The sequence below is a fragment of the Folsomia candida genome, unplaced genomic scaffold, assembly GCF_002217175.1.
Source record: "Folsomia candida strain VU population unplaced genomic scaffold, ASM221717v1 Fcan01_Sc036, whole genome shotgun sequence".
NCBI classification, from domain to species: Eukaryota; Metazoa; Arthropoda; class Collembola; order Entomobryomorpha; family Isotomidae; genus Folsomia; species Folsomia candida.
Window position 1 is genome coordinate 731,756 of NW_019091228.1, and position 23,629 is coordinate 755,384.

A 23,629-nucleotide genomic window follows, 5' to 3' on the forward strand; every position below is an offset into this window, starting at 1 on the left:
AATAGGGTAAATAAACCGCTAGAATATATTGTCGGCTATAGAATAGACTTCAACCATACTATAAAAAACGTTCCATTGTTTTTTCCAAAGTTAGCAAAAATTATTTCACATAAATTGCCTTGATTTAATTCGACGCAGAAAACACATTAGGTGACCAAACGATGTGACATTTATTAACCCATTTAATAAAAATTATATAAAAAAAAGCTTGCAAAGTTTGGTCTGACTTCCAAATACAAGCCGACGAAAGACATAATATAGGAAATAGAAATATTTACTTGAATTGTTTTTGGTTACTTAGCTTATATTTTATTGGGTTCACTAATCAATTTATTGAGTAATCTATCTTATCAGTAGTATTCTAATTGAAATAAGTTTGAATACATTAGAAATTAAAATGTATTTTGGGCAATCATTCTTAAACTTGGTTATTCCTCGAAAAAACCTTCCTGAATGTGAATCTTTTATGCTTAGTTTACTTTATAATGTAATAAAGTAATTAAAAACTATGACACATACATACACAAATAAAGTGAAATTATTAGAGGATGCCTTCAAAGTACAGATTTCACCCTATTTTGTGAAAAATTATCGATTTTATTAAATAACTCACTCGATCGTCATTTAACTCCTGAGAATTGACTAATCCTACTAAAGAACTAAGATGCATATACATCACGGATCTTGATTACTTATTGACAACATGTTAAACCTTAATTGGGACAATTTTATTCAACGTATATAATTAATATGTAACCAACCAACCAAGTTTTTTTTCTACATTTTATAGTATTACATAATTAGCATTAGACTTTTACTTAATCCATCAACGTAAAAACTATCGACGAAATTGAACCTGGATGGAATTCACTATATGCAATTGAATCAGCAAATTTAGAGAAATTATCTGAATGCTTTTGACGATAAAAAAATAAAAATTTAATTCATAACTTTTGAACTTTTTACAGATTTTATATACGTCAACCCAACACCGGCAGCAAGCCCTGATACCCGCCTTCCACTATTCCCGTCAATACCCCCTTCATGAGGGTGGGCACGGGTGGGATAAAATTTGTCGGGGTGAATAATCCCGGCACCGTGAGGAGATCAACGTTCAACCATCCCTCGACAAATATGCAGAGGGAATAGTTCACATCGAAGAATTGTAAGTGGTCCAACAGGTAGTAATTTTTCCCCACCGAGTTGGAACAGTCGGGATCTTCGTAGACTTGCTTTGAGCAGAAATATATCTCGTTATCATTCAGTCAAACTTCTTGCCCATGGTGCACGTAGACAATTCCGGTCGGGAGGTTCAAAATTCCCAACACGTATTTCGGAATTATCTGTACGTGTAGGATTTTATCTGCCCTGAAATTTGTAAAAACGTATATGAATGTCTAAAAGTTTCAAAAAACCTTGCATAATTTGAGGGTTGCCAGACGCATACTCGGAACTCGGCCTTGAATGTTGGCCCGGTACCGTACCCGGCAAGGTGATTAAATGGGGAATTTTTTTTGCCAAAACTTGCAGAAATATTAAAAATTTAAAAATTTGTAAGTTAAGAAGGTTGATGGATAAAAGGTTTGTCTTGGGTGTGCAAAGTAATTTTTAAATTTGTCCTATAATTTTCACTTTTTTCACCATTTTCACACGAGATTTGGCCAAATTGTTACCCATTCCTTCCGAATATTGTTTTTTATCGTCGCCAAAGTTGGACTCCAAACTTTCAAATCCACCCTTGACTTCTGGATCCGTACCGCGAATCGCCCACCACACTCACTACCATATGTCTGTTTACAACAGCAGGTCAAGTGGCACTCCTCCAAACCAAGCAAACATTGCTGGGCGTCAAAGATAATACCAACTATACTAAAATTGTCAAACCTTGAAACACAAGATCTTCTCTCTCACCCTACTTTAGCTTCTTCGCGATACTCTATGGTTGCTAAATATGCAACCCAACTCCACAATCATGACCTCGAGAGGTGTAGAAATTCATCCTTCATCCCCTTCTACTAACATCTGCAGACCGACGGGTCAAGGCCCAACTACCTCAACCTTAACCTACCTCTGCACATAGTTCAACTCCTTATCCAACTTAGGCTAAACCGCTTCAGTATCAAAATTGGACCCCATTACATAAAACTCGAAACGAGATGCCCTTTGTGCACCTCTCACTCTCCAAATAGTGTCCAACACTATATGTTTGAATGTCGACCATTAATTAATGAACGTCTCAACCTCATAAATAATTATATAACTGACTCCACCTGCGACCGGCAAGAAAAACTCATCAACCTACTTAACTATGCACCAAGCGACGACAAAAAATTTTATTCCAACATATTTTTATTCTGGATTAATGTCTCCAAATATTTTGATCTCTGTTCTGACTATCTTTAAACTTATCCAAACTATTTTCTTAAATCTTGTAAATAATGAAAGTTTGTGATTTGCAAGGGCTACTGGCCATTTATGCAATAAAGACATACATATTGTTTTTTATCAGGTAGATTTGAAAACAAATTTAACAGGAATTGAAATTTCTTTGTAAGGCTAAAATTTGTAGTAAGAAAAGTTAACATACACGCAAAACAAAAATTTTTTTAAATCAACACCGCCGGTGTCAATTTATGACTTAACCGCCCTGGTTACAATTGTGATTCCAAGTGGTAATGAAAATTTTCCGTCCAGTCATAACATTATAACTACTGGTATCAAAGTCATAACTCGGATTCAACATTTTAACCACAGCGGTTAAGTCATATATTGACACCGCCGGTGTTGATTTAACAAATTTTTGTTTCGAGTGTATAAATTACTCGGCCGGGTAAACCGGGTATTTCAGATTACCAAATCTGACACATAGAAACCGGGTCAACCAACTTAATACAATACTTTACTTATCCCGACACCACCCTAGCCATCGGGGACCGCAGACCCCACCTAAACTGTGCCCGGTTACGACCACCCGAAATCCTGGATTCTGAGCAAACAAAGTCCCAACCCTTTGTACAACCTGGAGAAACAAAGCTAGTTAGTTGGACTAAATAATTAAGAATTATATTACCAAATAAATAAAATAAACGTCCAGGTCTCTGATCGGTTTAAAAAAGTTTAAAAAGATCGGGATGATCCAAAGATTCGTGAACGGGTTTTTTGAGGCATTTAAGTTCACTGGATTTTCTAATTAGCTAATTAATTATCGACTACAATCATACTTTCCCACCTCGAAAATATCAGCATGGTGTAAAGGGTCGTCGGCGCGCAGAAAAAACTTGATCGGCGCCCAAAAAAATTTCTGGTTTCTACTCTTATTATCTCACCCTGCTAAGCATGAGCTCTATTGAATTCCTCTTGTCCCTCTGTTAACGTGTTTTTCGCATGTTTTTTGCCTTTGTTGATGGATTTTTAATTGATGCTAATCACCCCCTTAGAAACGCTGATACCGATCAATCGGTAAAACAAAATGGTGCGAAACAATTGTGGAAATGCAGAAATAAGTGCAGAGCGCACCAATAGTGCAGAATTTCCGGGAGAAATATTTCTACAATTTTGACAAAATTGAGTCGAATCAAGGGTACGGATGGGCTGGGAACATAAAATTCCGTACAATTGTTGGAAACAAGCCATTCGTGGTTGTAGAGTAGAGTATTTCAATCCGAGCGGGTTTACCACCAATTTTACCGTTGTGATGTAGTGATTTCGTTTGTTACTAGAAAATAGTATGTAAATACCATTTTTTTGTGCAGATTGTAAAATCAGACATATTTACATAAAGCAGTTGTTGTCTAAAGATAAATTATCTTCCTTTTGTTAGGAATAAGGAATAATTTAAACTAATTTTAGAATTCCTACATACATATGTACATGGTACAGTGAATTCATTAAATATATACGTGGTAAAGTAAGGGAACAACATTGGGCTGAACGAAGTTAGGCATGCATGAAGCATGCATGCATACCGATTTTAACGTATTTTTAGTTACAGTTTCGAAGACCAGGAACTGTGGTTCTGTCCTATTATATTGGAATATAAATATAATATAAGATTCATTCAATCCTTATAAATAAAGGCTGCTTCGAGCCCGTGAAGGTACAGTAATTAGTTAGTGTTTGGTAATTGAATATAGCGAGTTCCAGTGTATTTCGTACTTTTGATTCGAAATTGTTGAACGAATAGTAATTGAAAATTGAATCGCCGTCCTCCTGATAGCAATCATCTCCGCCACGATTGGAGTCGTTCAAACCCGCCCTCTCCCCCGCCCCCAGCGACGCCGATAGGACCCCAGCCCCCATGTAAGTGCCATGTACATAAATACGTAACACTTCGACGTTTGTAATTATATAGCCTTAAATTTGGAAACCGTAGTCACAACTTACAACACATTTTTCGGAATTTTGAAATTAATGCAAAGCTTTGTTAACCACTCGGAACTTTGTTAATGCCGCGTAGACTTGTTGTCTATCTATCTTAATAATATGGGAATTGCAATTATTTTGCAAAATTAAACCAGTTGGAAAACTGGGGTCAGATATCAAGGCAGCGGGCAAATTCTGGTCCAAAATTATTTTTTAAATTATTTCCAGCGATGTTTAACCACATTTGGACTATCCTAAGAAAAAACTCAAAATTCGCAAGTAATTCGCACGTTTTGGCATTTATCTCGAAAACTGGCTAAGTCCCACCTTATTTTATTACGATTATTGATCCACTCGACATTACGCAAATTTTAAGCCATCAAACTCGAAAATCGTTAGAGCGCAAAAAAACGCTATTTCATTGTATATGTATATCTGTCTTAATAATAGCTAAACAAAAAGCTGATAAAAACCAGGCCAAATGTTCCACAAAATCATTTCCCATATTTCGCAGGAGAAGGTGAGACAGAGTGAGAAAAGTGGATGGCGGTGGGTCATCACCACCATCGTGCGTTAGGGTCGTACGCGCGATCCATTTTCTCACTCTGTTTCTCTCTCTCTGCACTCATTAATGGCCAGAGTTTGTTACGGCTCTTGCTGTATAAGCCACTCCCTCAGAAACTTTGACCCCAAAAATCTCATGGTCCTAGGCATTTTCAGTCGGGCAACAAAAGCTGAAAACATAACTCTTCTAACGGCGAAAATTCTGGCATCAGGTTGTCAGACTCAAAATGGGTAGGACCATGACTTTTTTAAGGATTTGTGTGTATGTCAAAAAACCGCCAATTTTCCAATTTTGAAACTTTTGATGCATCAATATGTCCGTATTCATGGGGAAATTAGAATTGCAAATGCAAGTTGGGGTCCAATACTTGTTGTACCGAGTGTACATTGGCTTTCACATTTTTTCCAGTTTCTTACCTCAATTTTTAAAGGGGGAGTGGTTGCATATAATTAAAAAATAGCTATGCTACATTGACGGTTACACCCGGAACTCTACTTGCAAATTTTTATATTTAATTCGAAGAAATCGATGCAACGTAGAACGTTTCCCCTAATACGTCTCAGCTGCAGAATTATGTAAAAAAATAAGCATAATACAATATGATAGAATTTTTGTCGATTCCTGCAGAATTCGATATAGTGATTTCCACTCTGGTATAGCCATACCGATTTGTCGGAATATTATAATAAGTCACGTTAGCTTGCTACATAAGTAGTAAAGTTTACTCAAGATTTTAATAGTTTAGTACCCTTAATATATAATTCAGACGGAATTTATGTACATACAGGCCAAAACGGCCAAATTATTTGAAAGGATGTAAGCACATTGAACTGTTATTAACGCTTGAAACTGTCACTTATATGTAACCTATAGTGCGAATTCCTAAGGTACCCACATGCATGCATATGTCTGTATGCACCTACCGTCAGGTACATACATATATACATACTTAACCCGAATGCTTAATTGCAACCAGATATTAAAGCAGACAGAATGTCCGAGTGATACGAGTTGCTTGTAAGTAAATATGCTAGACAAACATTGACCCAACAAAGATAATAATCTGGTCCTACCTAAAAGCTTTAGGTAGGACCAGATTTTACAACTGTTCAATCGCAACAAAACATCATTAGGAAACATTGTGTCTCGATTAAAGCTGATTTGAAAAATAACAAACATCTTCAGTCGGTGTTTTCCAATTTTACTAACAAGGTTAAATGTCTAACAATGCAAGTCTTTTACGTGTACAACTCAGATTTGGTTGGGACCAATTTTATTTTGTTCGCCACAAAAAATAAGCATATCCATATTTTTTCCTTTTTCATAATGCACTAATTTGAGCGCGAGGCGCGAATTTTAAAACATTTTTCTGCCACAACCTCGGTTTTTAAAAATTCTGTAAATTTTCAAATTTTAGCGCGAATCCAAAAATTCGAAAACATGTCTCTTCAGAATGACTTACCTGACTTATTAAAAATTCAAATGGATTATTTTTTTTAATTAAAAATTTGAAGGAGTTTATAATTTTAATGAATTTCAAAAATTGGCAAAAAAATTTGAAAATCAAATTTCGATACAATTGAATTTTTCATAAGTCAGGTAAGGCATTCTGAAGAGACTTGTTTTCGAATTTTTGGATTCGCGCTAAAATTCGAAAATGTACAGAATTTTTAAAAACCGAGGTTGTGGCAGAAAAATGTTTTAAAATTCGCGCCTCGCGCTCAAATTAGCGCATTAGGAAAAATGAAAGAATACAGGTGTTCTTATTTTTTGTGGTGAACAAAATAAAATTGGTCCCAACCAGATCTGAGTTGTACACGTAAAAGACTTGCATTGTAAGTATACTATAATTATGTATAATTTGGAAAAGCAAGTCCCGTCATAAAATTTCCTTAGCATTCCTGCATTCTATTTCGTTGCTGGCGGGATTATGCTTACATATGTATAATTACTTATGATCACTGTTCGTCGTCATAATAAAAAATACATACTTTTAAAATAATCGGTAAAATTGTAGAATTCTATAGCAATCTTAAATGCTTGCAAATTAAAAAAATGCTATTTTTCCGAAAATATAATATTTATAGGTAAAACAATCAACTCTAAATATTTCAATTTGTATCCGAAAATTGGCACCTCGCTGACACTTGCTCTTTGCTCTATCAGGTTCTGCTGGCGCTCCAATTTCTGCAGGATTTCACCCGAGCTGCCTTCACATCTCTGGAAATGAGTCCCGGGACAAACCGAATCCCCCGGCAACAGAGATGGCCCTTCATTATTTATGGCGGGTGGTAAGTCAATCTTTCGTAAATGCATAGATGCACTCTAAGTAAATAAATATAACTTAATTTTAATTAGGTTTGAGTGAAGGAAGAGTATGACACAACCAAAAGGTAAAATTTACCCAACCGTTGTGTAAAATTTAGAAAAAATTTCTCCTCCAGGTGGGGAGCCGTCCATAAATTACGTAACACAAGAAGGCGGTCTAGAAAATCGCGATTTTTGCGGTACCCAATTTATCTACACGCTCCTGGGTAAATTTGCACAACGTTGGCCAATTTATACCTTTTGATCGTGGCATCCTCTTTTTTTACTGTACTTTTTTACGTGTGTTAGATACATAATTAATAAGATACCCGTGCTAAAAAATTGTCACAAGTGACTTTTGAATACTTCCAAGTTTGAGCTTACTTAGATATTACTTGAATCTATTCTAATCTATTTTCCAGTTCTACATTTCCCCCCGAGATGGCAACACCGCCAGAATGGGGAGCACTCCCATTTTGGAATAATCGCGCCCCTCCACAAGGTGAAAATTGTAGTTTCAATTAATGTTAAGTAATTTTATTTCACGCTTATTTCATTTACTTTATTGGGCTTCAATTTTTCCTACGCGTCATTTATTAAGCAAAGGGTGAAACACGAAAGGAGTGAAACGTCAATGCACATTAACATCTAAATAGAGCCGATGGGAACCATGACGGTGTTAAATAGTTATACACTCAAAACAAAAGTTTCTCAAATCAACACCGCCGGTGTCAATATATGACTTAACCGCCTTGGTTACAATGTTGACTCAGAGTTATAATGATTTTGAAACCGGTACTTATAATGTTACGACCTGACGGAAATATTTCACTACCCACTCGGAATCACAATTGTAACCAAGGCAGTTAAGGAGGAGTACGTACGACCTTTTCAATGCCAGATCTTGATGCCCTTTGGATATGTTGTAGGTCTATACGAGTGTAGAAAAAGTGAGGGAGGGTTAAGGTTCATGGGCCCTAGTTCGCCAGCCACACCCCTTTGAAGGGGCGCCCAATGCCAAACTAGCCGCACTAAAAACTTCGCCAAAAATTCAATTTTGCTCGGATTTTCAAAATATTTAGATATTCTTGATCCCAGGTAGTTGCTTTATCATATCCAATATCAAACCCAACTTTTTTGAAATTTCACACTTTTTCGATACATACCCCTAATCAGAAGATTTTAAAAAAATTTGAAAATTTTAAAAGGGTCGAATTTGATGTTGGATATGATAAAGCAACTATCTAGGATCAAGAATATGTCAATATTATGGAAATCCGAGCAAAATTGGATTTTTGGCGAATTTTTTAGTGCGGCTAGTTTGGCATTAGCGCCCCTTTAAAGGGGTGTGGCTGGCGAACTAGGGCCCATGGACCTTAATCCTCCTTCACTTTTTCTACACTCGTATAGACCTACAACATATCCAAATGGCATCAAGATTTGGCATTGAAAAGGTCGCACGTATTCCTCCCAAGTAATATATACAGTTAGCAAAATAAAGAACGTCCGGGAATGAATGGGAATGGTCTGAAAATGTGGTCATAAAATCACAATGAGTTATCGGAATTTTAAACTTTTTGCATATGTATAATACCAAATACGTACCTACATAATTTAATTAATAGCTAAGGCCGCCACACCCCCGTTGGCGACTAGTTCGATTTTCTTGCGAAGATTTTTCATTAAATTTTTTCCCGAAGTTTTTGCCACTTGCGAGGTGATTTTCTTCCATCGTCCTTTGAATTTTCGAAAGGTGTCAGGCACATCTTGAAGCCGGGAGTATACTGACTTAGAACGTGCCCAGAATTTTTCGATTGGGCGGAGTTGGGGTACATTAGGTGGGTTGATATCTTTTGGTACGAAATCAATATTTTTCTTTCTGAGGTACTCGGTCACTTTCTTTGCATAGTGACAAGTGGCGAGGTCAGGCCAAAACAAAACTTTATCATTTTTGTGAAACCTATTAATAAATGCTTCCAATCCAGCCTTGACGCAATTTTTCAGATAAATATCTTGATTGATATTCCCTTCGAGAACTACCGGGTCTGATACATGTCCGTGACTGGAGATGCATTGCCAAATGCAATATTTCTTTGGAAATTTGTCTTTTTTTCGTACTTTTTCTTCATAAGCCACTTCAGAGGGATCCGAGCTATGAAAAAAATGACGCCCTGGAAGATTTGAAGGGTCAACCGGAACATACGTTTCGTCATCCAGGATCACTACTTTTCCACGCATTTTCTTCAACAATTTTTGATAGCAATCCTTGATCCGACTTTCTTGTACGGGCTTGTAATTTGGTGCAGGTTTTTTGGTCCTTGCTTTGATTCCTAATTTATGGACCTTAATTTCCCCCAGGTAGCTTTTGGAAATTTTGACTTTCCTGGCAGCTACAGCTACTGACGTTGATGGCTTGGTTTTGAAAATTTTTTCAATTCTATTTTTCACTCGAGTGGTCGCTAGCTTCGCCGGACGACCAGCTGGCTTCTTGAATTGCACATTTTCGGAATCCTTGAACTTTTTTATGTAGGAATACACATTTGAACTTGGAATTCCTTCCTGCTTAAAAAAGTTCCAGGTCACCTTGGAGTCTCGGTTGGCTGTCGTGTTGTAGAACTCCATCACTCGTTTTGCTAACAGCTCCCTTTCAAACAAGCTTCTTCTACCCTTATCCATTTTTGAAATTTAAGAGTGATATACCAAATTGACCCTAATGAAGTGGGCTTTCAGAAATTTAAATTATTATAGTTCGCGGGTTTATTGATTTGTCAATATACTCGCTAGAGCGTGCATTCCCATTCATTCCCGGACGTTCTTTAATTGAAGGCACCTTTACGTATTTTTAATTGCGATATGATCCCGTCAACTTAGAGCTTCGAAACTTTGCACGCAGTTGTATAAACTCATAGCCGATTATTTCCGCGTCGCCGATTTTTAAGGTCATCGAAAGGTCAAAGGTCAAAATTTTTTAACAATTTTTCAAAATGAGAGGCCAAAATGAACACTTCATGGGTGATTTTTTTGGGCTTTGTAATATAAGTTGACGGGATCATATCGCAATTAAAAATACGTAAAGGTGCCTTCAATTAAAGAACGTCCGGGAATGAATGGGAATGCACGCTCTAGCGAGTATATTGACAAATCAATAAACCCGCGAACTATAATAATTTAAATTTCTGAAAGCCCACTTCATTAGGGTCAATTTGGTATATCACTCTTAAATTTCAAAAATGGATAAGGGTAGAAGAAGCTTGTTTGAAAGGGAGCTGTTAGCAAAACGAGTGATGGAGTTCTACAACACGACAGCCAACCGAGACTCCAAGGTGACCTGGAACTTTTTTAAGCAGGAAGGAATTCCAAGTTCAAATGTGTATTCCTACATAAAAAAGTTCAAGGATTCCGAAAATGTGCAATTCAAGAAGCCAGCTGGTCGTCCGGCGAAGCTAGCGACCACTCGAGTGAAAAATAGAATTGAAAAAATTTTCAAAACCAAGCCATCAACGTCAGTAGCTGTAGCTGCCAGGAAAGTCAAAATTTCCAAAAGCTACCTGGGGGAAATTAAGGTCCATAAATTAGGAATCAAAGCAAGGACCAAAAAACCTGCACCAAATTACAAGCCCGTACAAGAAAGTCGGATCAAGGATTGCTATCAAAAATTGTTGAAGAAAATGCGTGGAAAAGTAGTGATCCTGGATGACGAAACGTATGTTCCGGTTGACCCTTCAAATCTTCCAGGGCGTCATTTTTTTCATAGCTCGGATCCCTCTGAAGTGGCTTATGAAGAAAAAGTACGAAAAAAAGACAAATTTCCAAAGAAATATTGCATTTGGCAATGCATCTCCAGTCACGGACATGTATCAGACCCGGTAGTTCTCGAAGGGAATATCAATCAAGATATTTATCTGAAAAATTGCGTCAAGGCTGGATTGGAAGCATTTATTAATAGGTTTCACAAAAATGATAAAGTTTTGTTTTGGCCTGACCTCGCCACTTGTCACTATGCAAAGAAAGTGACCGAGTACCTCAGAAAGAAAAATATTGATTTCGTACCAAAAGATATCAACCCACCTAATGTACCCCAACTCCGCCCAATCGAAAAATTCTGGGCACGTTCTAAGTCAGTATACTCCCGGCTTCAAGATGTGCCTGACACCTTTCGAAAATTCAAAGGACGATGGAAGAAAATCACCTCGCAAGTGGCAAAAACTTCGGGAAAAAATTTAATGAAAAATCTTCGCAAGAAAATCGAACTAGTCGCCAACGGGGGTGTGGCGGCCTTAGCTATTAATTAAATTATGTAGGTACGTATTTGGTATTATACATATGCAAAAAGTTTAAAATTCCGATAACTCATTGTGATTTTATGACCACATTTTCAGACCATTCCCATTCATTCCCGGACGTTCTTTATTTACATATTCCTGCATTTCAGATTTGCCCGCTGTGCCTGATTCCATCGACTGGAGAACCCACGGGATCGTAAGTCCTGTTAAAAATCAAGGTTCCTGCCGTTCCGACTGGGCATTCAGTGCCGTCGGAGTTGTGGAAAGTCACCTCGCCAAAAGGACCGGGCATCTCGTCGAGTTTTCTGAGCAGCAAATGGTTGACTGTAAGATTATGTATAAATAATTGGAAAAAGCATGCATCAATTATTTCCATGAGAGTGTCCAAAAGTTTTTAAAATTACGTCCTGTGACCAAGTACAAAAGTGTGTAACAATTGTCCTATTTACAAAAAAATGAACAATTATTACGAAATTGTGAGTTCCAAAAATGTTTTATTGGCCGGACGAAGGTAATTTTGGGTCATCAAGGAATAGGTTTTTTGGGGTTGTGCGGGTATTGCGTAGTAAAATTCAGCAATACGGTGTTTTCAAATTCAATAAGCAGGCATTACTATCAATTCTATAAATTAATTACTTATTACAATTTAATTAATAAGCAGCTTTGTTGCGAAATTGCTGAAAAGGCAGATTGGTTTCAAAACTTTTTAGATGACTCAGCTAACACTCAAAACCCCAACTACCCACAAAACCCTTGTATAACCCATGGGTATCTGTCTTTAATATATTAAAGACATATTATTATTGTTTGCTGTGGCAAGCCCCCCGGGTTTTCCCTACCCTGTGGATCACTAGCAATGGAGGTCTCCAAACGTATGCTTACAGACTTGGACCAAACTGGCGTCAATCGATCACAAATAAAATTAGTATGAAATTTGCAAATGGAACCATCCGCCAATGCGCAGGTTTGGCGGAGATATTTGCATCCACAGCGGGAAGAATGTGCAGAAAATTTGGAAAATGATAAATTTGCAAGCCTCTGTGGTGCGTTTCCTCATCTTCTTATGCAAATATTTCCGCTAAACTTGAGCATTTGCAAAATTTCATACTAATTATATTTGTGATCGATTGACGCTAGTTTGGTCCAAATCTGTTAGCATACGTTGAGAAAACTTAACTTGTAAGACCAAGCAATTTTTCAGTAAATCAAATATTTTCCTCGAAAACCGCAGAGATGTTTATTAATTCCGATGGAACAAATTTAGGTAGTTCAAAAATCATTTCAATATTTTTAAATTTTCGCAGGCGTCAGCAGCGAAGGATGTTCAGAGGGCTCCACCTACGGAGGCTTGAAGTTTGTTGAATCAATGGGTCTACAGGGTAGTGTTTTCTACCCGTATACCGGACAACAGGGAATGTGCAAGTACAATCGACACAACGTGGTGGCACGCATCAATGGGATAGTCCAGATATACGGTGGCGAAAATGCCATGCGGGATGCCGTCGGAAAGTTTGGTCCGGTAAAAATATAGGAATTATATAATCAACTCAAGGATTTTGATGCAATTCGACCCCATATGAAAACGAATACCCCGGGGTTTTGACAGTAGCGGAAATATAAATTTTAGGCCGGTAGGCAAAAGCACATCGGGGGCCCCTGTCCCTGACAGATTTGAAAATATTAAGAAACTAGGGACATTTTGTGGTCTTAGGAAGGTAATTTTGCGCCGTATTGTCAAACGACAAAAGCTTACCTAAAATTATATATTAATAAAACCACAACCTCAAAAACTGATGGTAGAGCTGGCTGGTAGCACGGAGTTCAATTTTTGCAGTACTTTGATTAATGTTGTTAGAGCTAAATAATTTAAAAAATTGATAATTTTAGCACATGAAAAAATATTAATCAATCTTGGACTTGCGCGCAAAGCCTGTATGAAAATAAATAGAAAATTTGATAGTGGTAATTCCCATCACCATTTAAGAATTTTTAGAATGGAAATTATAATATAGATATTTGGCAGAATTTCTTCACAAAAATTCAGTTTGTTCTGATTTTATTATGCCACTTCTGCAACGCTAGTCCCTAGTTTCCCCTATGTTCGGGAGGTAACAAATTTATAAAACGTCCGGGGAATTTCGGGGCCCCAGCTCCGCGGGGGACCCTAGGCAATGCCTACCCTGCCTACCCATACTTCCGCTAGGGGGTTTTGTGGGTAGTCGGGGTTTTGGGGTTCAGACTGCGTCAGTACCTCATGCATATATTAGGTTATGAAAACAATCTACTTTTTCAGCAATTTTCCAACAAAGCAGTCTATTAATTCAATTTTAATAGCCAAGTAATAAATAGAATTCTCAGTAACGTGCTGTTATGTGTAATATATTATGCACTGCACTTTTTTAAGTTTGAAAACCCCCGACTACCCGTGGGTATTGGTCAAATTTGCTACCCAAAACCCGCGATACCCCTAAAACCTGGGGTACCATACCCTGAAGTTGGATACCCTGGGAATCAATCTTAACCATATCAAAACAATTTAGACTCTTACATATTGTTTCTAAATTTCCGATAAATTCTGTCATCCAATTTACCATTTTATCTACGGGCAATTTTTTTGAAAACTTGTATCTCTAAGACGGTAGAAATTCTGGGGTTGATTTTGTTATCATAAATTCGTTTCTAATCAGTCTCTCACCAATTTTTACTAATGGTTCTATTAGCTCTTTTATTTTTAGCCATGAATTTGTGTCGGGTTCCAAAAAACCCAACGGGCCCAATTAAATCAACACTAGGGTTCGATACCTCGGTTTTTTGGGGGGTTTGGGTTTTTGTGGGTTTTTGAGGGTATCAAATCTCCGGAAAAACCCCAATGCTTAATGGGTTTTTGTGCGGGGCTTTCCTTGGTATTTGTAAAATTTTGGGACTGATTGAAACAATATTCTAAAAACTACAACTTAATACAATAGGTTAGGTTAGGTAAACCAAATTTTGAACATTTTTATCTGCCAATTGAATCTCCAAGTATGTATCATTACGTATGCTGGTATTATTTCTGATTTATTTACTTGCTAAATATGAACTTTAGACTTAAAAATCAAAGTCAATGAAAATACCGAAAATCTTATATGTAATTTTCTGAATTTTATTTCAACCAGCCCTATAACCTACAAAAACTCGTGGAAAACCTCAGGTTTTTCGAACCCTGATCAACACCCTCTACCCGTCAAACTATGTAATTCGACACACAACTTGTGTTTTTGTACAGATTGCTGTAGGACTGGACTTGGATCCGTCTGTCTATAGGAGCGGTATTTTAGACGGACCAAACTGTAGTACAACAACCACCTTTAATGCCATAATTGTTAGGTAAGCTGCACTCTAAATAACTCAAATGACAAATATATGGTGCTAAATTTTGGTAGTTTCATGGCTTCGGATAAGCATTAGGGATAAAGATCGTATCACCAATAGAAAATCCATAACTCGAAAATTCATGCAAATATATAGCAGGCAGATGTCCCAGAAATTAATATTTTCTGTAAACCGTAAATATTGTATTTATGTATGGTCGGAGTTCAAATCCAAAATTGAGGGTCACCGACCCAGGACAAATTAGACACCAGATAATTTGTGCACTTTTTGATCCTAGATACATAGTTGCTATCTCTTGTCCGACATCAATTTAATTTTTAAAAAAAAATGCGTCTTCTGTGACGTAATCCATAGATAGTGTAGCCATAGAAATGCTCAGATTAGTTAAAAAGTTTACCACTGAAGCATATTTTGTACATATTGTCGCAAAATTTTAAAACGGCACTTCCGAAGAACCGTCCCAAATATAGGTATTTTCAATTCTCCGACATCCATAAACTTTTGGCATTAAAAAATTCACTCCATTTTTTATAGAATTTTTGTAATTTGTGCACTTGTTGACAAAAATGCCTTTTCTGTGACGTAATCCGTAGACGGTCCCATCATGGATGGTGTAGCCACAGAAATGCTCAGATTCTTTACCAAAATTTATGGCTGAAGCATATTTTGTATATCGTCGTACTAATTCATAAAATACCTAAGTGCAGTCGATGCTAAATTCAGAAAAGACCTAAGTGCAGTCGGTGTTTAATTCAGAAACGACCGAAGTGCAGTCGATGCTCAATTCAGAAAAGACCTAAGTACACAGAAAAAAAATTAAAAAAGACCTATGTGCAAGTATGTATTTACTTATGGCTAAATCGCGCAATATATATGAAAAATCATTTTGGCAAGATTTAGCCATAATTAAATACATACTTGCACATAGGTCTTTTTTAATTTTTTTTCTGTGCACTTAGGTCTTTTCTGAATTGAGCATCGACTGCACTTCGGTCGTTTCTGAATGAAACACCGACTGCATTTAGGTCTTTTATGAACTTAGCATCGACTGCACTTAGGTCTTTTATGAATTAGTACGACGATATATAGTTGTCCCAAAATTTTAAAACGGCAATTCCGAATTGCCGTCCCAAATATGATAATTTATCATTTTTGAATTCTCCCATATCCGTCGGATATCCATAGACACGATCGGATAATTTGAAATGCTCTCCAATGGGTATCCGACCCGTATTTTCCCCTATTCTATCCGAACTGATATGATAATCTCAGATAAAATCGGGCACCCTACGAATTCAATAAAATTTTTACTCGGCAGAAAGACATATACGCCGTTTTGTTTAATTGCTTTTATTCGAATTTCCAACTTCCCGCGGGGTATGTACACCATGATAACGATGTGTTTACGTAATTGATTTCAGGTATGGAACCGAAGCCGGGAAAGATTACTGGATTGTTAAAATGTCTTTGGGCCCAAACTGGGGAGAAAATGGTTATCTCAGAATCGTCAGAAACAAAAATATGTGTGGAATCGACCAAATTGCGCTTTATCCGACGTTTTTAGACTTTTAGACTTACACAGGGACCTACATATGCAAGTATTTGTGTATTTAAGAATTATATTATAGTTGTTAGAATTGTTAAAATTGTGTATCAATTTTAAGCATTCTCAGGATGCACTAGTAATTTTTAAGAAGTTTGATTTATTAATAATTTCATATTGTATTTATACACAAATAAACCGTTAAACGCATGTAACCAAGGGGTGAAACCGAGAACTTTATAACATTTGTGATGTGACATATGTATCAAATTAACATTTGGTGTCAGTTAACAGTTAACAAACAGTCATTTCACAAATTCATGTTCTTTGAGGTCAAAATGAATGTCACCATTGTATTCGGGGTTAAAATTCAGTTAAAATTTACAAATGTATCAGATACATATAACGTTTAGTGACCTTTCAGCGACCTCTAAGTGACCTTTTGTGACCTCTGATGTCAAAACGGAGTTCACCGTTGAATTCGGCGTTAAATTTCAGATCAAATTGACATGCATGCAATTTGACCTATCAATGATATTTCATGACCTTTTGACCTTGGACGGTGTGACCTACAGGGTTCATCTTGGAATTTAACCTTTGTTTGTGTATGAAGTATTTATGTTCCAAATTTCAAGTCAATATGCTGAACCGTTTTTGAGTTATTGAACCGACGGACAGACGGACGGACATATCAATCTTATAAAGGGGTTTCACCCCTTAACAATGGTTTCTTCTCACAGTGGAGGTCTTCCAACGTATGCTCACGGATTTGAATCAAACTAGCGTCAATGGATCACAAATAAGTATAATTAGTATGAAATTTGTAAAGTGGCACAATCTGCCAATGTACATATACTTGTTTGGCGGAATATTTGCATCCAAAGCGGGAAAAATGCGCAGTAAATTTGGAAAATGAAAACTTTGCTAGCCTTGAGGGGGCATATTTTCCTCTTTTTATGCAAATGTATCCGCTAAACTAGAGAATTGGTAGATAGCGCCGTTTTCAAATTTCATACTAATTGTATTTGTGATCCATTGACGGTGGTTTGGTTCAAATCTGTGAGCATGCATATGTTGGGAGACCTCCATTGTCAGTGGAAAATATTTCATTACCACATGGTTACGTATTATTACGCCGATTATATGGCTATTATGGCTACGAGTACGTGTGCGTGTACGTACGTACGTACGTGCGTGTACGTACGCTTCGTAGTACGTGCGCCAGGAACTCCAGTAAGTCCTATCATTGTAAGTTACAATGCGATTTTCTGAAGTGTAACCCTCCGATTTGACTGAAATTTTGAAATTATGTGCTTCATGTCAATGACTAGCTTCGGAAAAAACGTTACATGGTGATGACAGTGTTGTCACAAAGCTAAAAACGCTCTTACACGTGTCGAATAGAATAAAAATTTAGTGTACACGTGTACGAGCATTTTGTCTCACGGTGCCCCAAATTTTTTACATCGCCCCAAATGCTGGGAAAAATGATTGGGACGCTACCAGTATGCTTATTTTCCCCAAACTTGGCGTCCGATCCTTATTTGGGACCGGGCTAAACGCTTCATGGAGTTTGCCCGCCTATGTTGAAATTTGTACATAGTTTTCACTACCTGAAAATTGTTCACACTTTTTTTAAATGTTTTTGAAATACTTTCGAGTCGAAAGTATTTCAAAAACATAAATGTCGAAAGTTTCGACATTTATGGAACGGTATCCTTCTAGCCCCATATCTCTACAGAAACCATATATTCTGCTTCGAACGCCGTTTCGTTGAACCTCATAACTCCAATATTAAAGGTACTTTGTAGAAAGATCGATTTTGATACACGTTCCTATGAAGTACTCTTAATGCTCATTTTGTCCATTAGTGTCAGTTTGATTTACCCCAATTTTTAATATGTTCTACATATTTAGTAGTCAAATAATTATCAATTACATAAAAGGTCGAAATCGACCTGAGTGACCTATTTCCAGGGGTCAGTAGGAAATTTCGGGCAGTAAAGTGTCACATAACCCCATAAGTGGGGTATCGTTGGAAAGGTCTCGGTGAGAGGATTCAGAATATATATACTTTGTGGGGTGAGGAACTAGGGTTGCCGCGGGTAACGGGTCAGGTACCCGTTACCCGCATACCCGCACAATTCTTGCGGGTACCCGTTATCTGCGGGTAGCGAGAGCTACCCGCACGGGTAACGGGTAGTTCTGTTTTTATTTAATTTTCGGCATAAATCAGTTCACAAAGTAAGTTAGCAGCAAATTAGTCCATTTACCAACAAAAGCGTCAATTTATTATTTATCCATTTCAAAATTTGCCATTTTACAACAGCTAGGGTGTATAACGAGCTTGTCTTTTCGGAAGCCACAGAAGCCTACGGCAGTCTCAAATAGGGTTGCCGCGGGTAGCGAAAATGCTACCCGTTACCCGACCCGCTACCCACAGCACTACTACCCGTACCCGCACGGTTACCCGTGCGGGTACCCGCTACCCGTTATGAGAATTAGGTTAAAAACTAACCAAACTTCAGAATAAATTTGATTTGATCAATTATTTGTTCATTTGGGTAACCCAAATTGGGTTGATATCTACTATAAGATGATGCTATGCAAGTAACGCATGCCATAATTTGGCCGTACATAGATATCACTCGTTATGTTTGAAACCAAAATTTTTGGCTTACATTAGATGGTTTTTCAGGCTATACGGATTTATGTATATCAAAAAATTAAGCCAAGAAATAGGAGTTATACGACACTAATTTCTATGTTGAATGACTCGTTTAAAGGAAACTATTGGTGGACAGAGTTCAAAGTCCACCATGGTTTTCTTCCAGGCGAGGAAAAGATACGGAACATTTACTTAAAAATTAAACGTTGCCGCCATATTTTTCTTTGAAGGGATCATTCAACCGAAAGATAAGTATCAGACGACTCCTAATTTTTGGCCTGACATTTTGATATACTCGCTGGGCAATCTTGGTATAGCTTGAAAAAGGTCCAGTTCTTAGGAGGAGAGCTTCACCACCTGCCCTTCACAGATCTCGATGTCCTATGGATGTGTGGTAGGGTCCTATGAGTGTACTAAAACCCTGAAGTGGTTTGAATCCATGGCCACATTTGAGCCCGCCACACCCACTCAAAGTGATGAAAACCACAAAAGTTACCAACTTCAAAAATCCACCAAAAATACAATTTTGCTCGGATTTTGATAAAATTCGCATTTTTGTGATCCCAGATTCTTGTCTGATAATATCCAATGGCAATCTCAACTTTTTTGAAATTTTCAAAATTTTCGAGCTGATGAATTATTCGAAAAAATTCAAAATTTCAAAAAAGTTGAGATATCTACTGGATATGATCACACAAGTATCTGGCATCACAAAAATGTAAATTTTATCAAAATTCGACCCAAATTGGATTTTTGGTGACATTTAAAGTATATGAAAACAGGGTTTTTTCGTGTTTTTTACACATTTGAGTGGGTGTGGCAGGCGCAAATGTGGCCATGGAGTCAAACCACTTCAGGGTTTTAGTACACTCATGGGACCCTACCAGATCTCCAAAGGGCATCAAGATCTGTGAAGGGCAGGTGGTGAAGCTCCACTCCTTAGTTTGATTTTTTCAAATTTTTGATTTAAATTAAGTTGTCATTAAAAAATATTGCCTACAAATAAATTTTTTGCTTTAAATCAGATTCAGGTTTTTCATCTTCAACGCACAAATTAAAAGCTCGTCAATCTTACATAAATACACACAAATACACGTCAAATTATTATTGATATTTTAGGCAAATTATACTTGCGAAACAATAATTTCTCCGCATTTTCTGGACATGAAATGTATTTGAGGCTGGCATAAGCTTCTATGGCGTCCGAAAAGAGACGTTCGCTGTAAACGCTTGTTACTGGCAAATGACAAATTTTGAAATGGAAAAATAATAAATTGACGCTTTTGCTGGCAAATGGACTAACTTGCTGCTAACTTTCTTTGTGAACTGAGTTATGACGAAAATTAAATAAAAACTGAACTACCCGTTACCCGTGCGGGTAGCTCTAGCTACCCGCAAATAACGGGTACCCGCAAGAATCGTGCGGGTATGCGGGTAACGGGTACCCGACCCGTTACCCGCGGCAACCCTAGTCTCAAATACTTTTCACGCCCCGAAAATGCGGAGAAATTATTGTTTCTCAACCATAATTTGCCTGCTCTAAAATATGAGTAATAATTTGACTTGAATTTTTGTGTAAGACTGATGAGATTTTAATTTATACTTTAAAGGTGAAAAACCTGAATCTGATTGAAAGCAATAATGTTATTTGTATACAATTTTGTAATGAAAACTTCATTTATACCAAAATTTTAAAAAATCAAACTATGGATTGAACCTTGATCAAGCTACACCAAGATTGTCTAACGAGTATACATATTAATAAGTCAAGCAACACATTAGGAATACTTTCCGTTGAATGTCCACTTTGAAGAAAAATATTGTCGGCAAAGTTCAATTTTTAGGTAAATGTTCTTCATGTTTTTCCTCCACTGGACGGAAACCATTGTGGACTTTGAACTCTGCCCCCAATAGTTTTCTTTAAACTGGCTATTTAAGGGAAATATAATCGATAATTCCTAATTTTGGGATTTATGATATAATACGCTAAGAAATTCCGATGTAGTTTGAAAAATGTTCCATTGTAAGCCAAAAAGTTTGGTTTCAGAAACATCTAGTGACATTCCCATACCAAAGTATGGCATGCGTTACTTGCGTAGCATTGTATCAAAATACATATCAACCAAAATGAGCCAATAATTAATTAAATCGAATTTATTCTGGTGGCTGGTGAGGTTTTAACTTAATTCTCATAACGGGTAGCGGGTAACGGGTACCCGCACGGTACCCGTGCGGGTACCCGGGTGGTTGTGCTGCGGGTAACGGGTCGGGTAACGGGTAGCATTTTCGCTACCCGCGGCAACCCTTGAATGAATATTTTATTCTGATTTTTGAATAAATGAATATGGAGTGAATATTTATTCAATTCGTGTGAATGAATAACGAATGAATATTTTTTCATAATTCATTTTTAGCTCAATGCTTAATACAGTTGGGAAAGTTGAGAAATTCATCTAATACTGTGAATTTTGAATGAAATGAATAATGAATAAATGAATAATTAATGAATATTTTCTTACAAATTATGAATGAGTGAATAAGGAATGAATATTTTTTTCATGGCTTTGAATGAATGAACGTTGAATGAATAAATATTTTTTGAACATGTATGCATGGTATAAATCTATAAATGATACGATGATTTCATCTCCTCAATCCTTGCCTTAGTGTAATCAAAAGAATTGGCTGGTTTGGCAAAACTCTCAATAAATTGATAAAGTTCAACTGTACATATTTACGTATGACGGTTACGTACGGGGTTAGAGTTCACTTCTTCCACGAGCGAACAATTTCATACCTAACCACGCAGCAGTCCTGGCATGAAAGTAATCTGTCACGCTACGCAGTTTACTGGAAAACGTGCAAATTCTCGAATCAATTCATAACTGGGGAGCATTGATGTCACTTTTTCATCCTCAGAGAGTCAGACGATTATCGAAAACCAATCGCTGCTTTTACTTCTTATGCAAGTTATCTATGTACTTATGTAAATATGTAACGAATTTATTTATTGCCAAATCTGTTATCATTTCGTATAAAAATGAGACGGCTCGGGTACAGTTGCCTACATTTTTCATCTACCTAAGAAGCGTGTCTCATCCTCAAATCTGTGCATAAATAATGTCGCCAATTTTTGCAAAACCGGTGGTCGTGTTGCTATTTTTATATTGCGTTTCAACCGCTTCGAGTCAAGGTATGTATTTAATTTCATCCATACATATTCCAGGCCGTATATGAAGCATGTGATCGATTTTCGTAGAATTTTGACCCGTCCCCCCCCCGTGTGACCTGTCCGCTCCGTGTGATTATCCGCATGGGAAGGATAGCATGCCTTAACCCTTACCTCCCCTAAAATTGATCACATGCTTTCTGCACGGTCCCTTTTTATTCGCAAGATTCGTTACGTGGTTAGGAATCGTAGGTTTATAGAGAAATTTTAGACGTATCTCGGGTTTAAATTTGTTTTCAAAAAAATAAGTACATCGAAGTGAAGTCAGACCGATATTTTTTAAAATCCGATCAGAATTGGCCGGGTGCTAAAAATGCGAACCCGATTAAATCGGATATCTTACCACTCTCTTACATACATACATACATATGTACATACATAAGAATTAATGCAAATTATTAAATTTCCAGGCTTCGGTCAACCATGTAAACTGCTCGGTGTGGATGTGGTCGCTACGGTATGTATTTTGTAATTAGAACTTTTTTCTTGATTTTTTTGGTATATAGGTTAAGTGCCCGACCGTCTAATGCCAAATACATTGGAAATGGACATTGTCACCAATTTGTCAGTTGTCGACCGATTTTCAAAGTTTTGACCGTTTTAGAAAGTTTGAACGTTTCTACGAAATATATATTTTCAGAATTTTGAAATACAACCACACCCCCTTGAAATGAGGGTCACAAGCTAAAAAAATGTGTAAAATTCAATTTAGTAATGCAATTGAGTTTCAAAGCGCAAAATTCTAATTGCATGGCGAAAAGATAAACCGACACCCAGGTCAATCCCTACGAGGTTCAAGTGGTCACATGCCCCACCCCAGTGGGTGTGGCTCTCGGCGACTTTTCGACTTTTGTCAAAATATGGGTTGTGATATGTCATTTTTTTCAGCTCGATGAGGAGATCCCGATGCGCTCATTACAATTCCCAAACCACACCCCCAGTGGGTGTGGTTTTCAGGAAACTTTCACTTTTAACGAAACCATGGCATGTGATATGTCGTTTTTCTCATCTCGGCGAGCAGAACACGATGCAAAAATTAAATTTGCGAAACCACACCCCCAGTGGGTGTGGTTTTCTGGGAACTTTAACTTTTAACGAAACTATGGCATGTGATATGTTGTTTTTAGCGTTTATCTGTTCCTATCTGTTTTTAGCGTTTTAGTGTTTATAGCGTATATCATATTACATAATGACCCACATTATACTATATGTACAGCGAGTACAGATAATACATATATATGCAGATTACCTATTAAGTAGCTCCTGCTACTTTATGAGAAAAAATTTTACCATTCGTCGG

At 37.1% G+C, this 23,629-nt stretch overlaps 1 protein-coding gene across 1 annotated transcript; it reads left to right on the top strand.

Moving 5' to 3' along the window:
- Window positions 1-7,443: 7,443 nt before the first annotated feature.
- LOC118432878 (cathepsin L-like proteinase) lies at window positions 7,444-16,594 on the top strand. Its single transcript, XM_035860780.1, has 5 exons — window positions 7,444-7,736; window positions 11,667-11,843; window positions 12,822-13,036; window positions 14,783-14,883; window positions 16,311-16,594. The coding sequence occupies exons 1-5, from the start codon at window positions 7,676-7,678 to the stop codon at window positions 16,459-16,461; spliced, it is 705 nt and encodes a 234-aa protein (XP_035716673.1). The 5' UTR covers window positions 7,444-7,675; the 3' UTR covers window positions 16,462-16,594.
- Window positions 16,595-23,629: the final 7,035 nt, after the last annotated feature.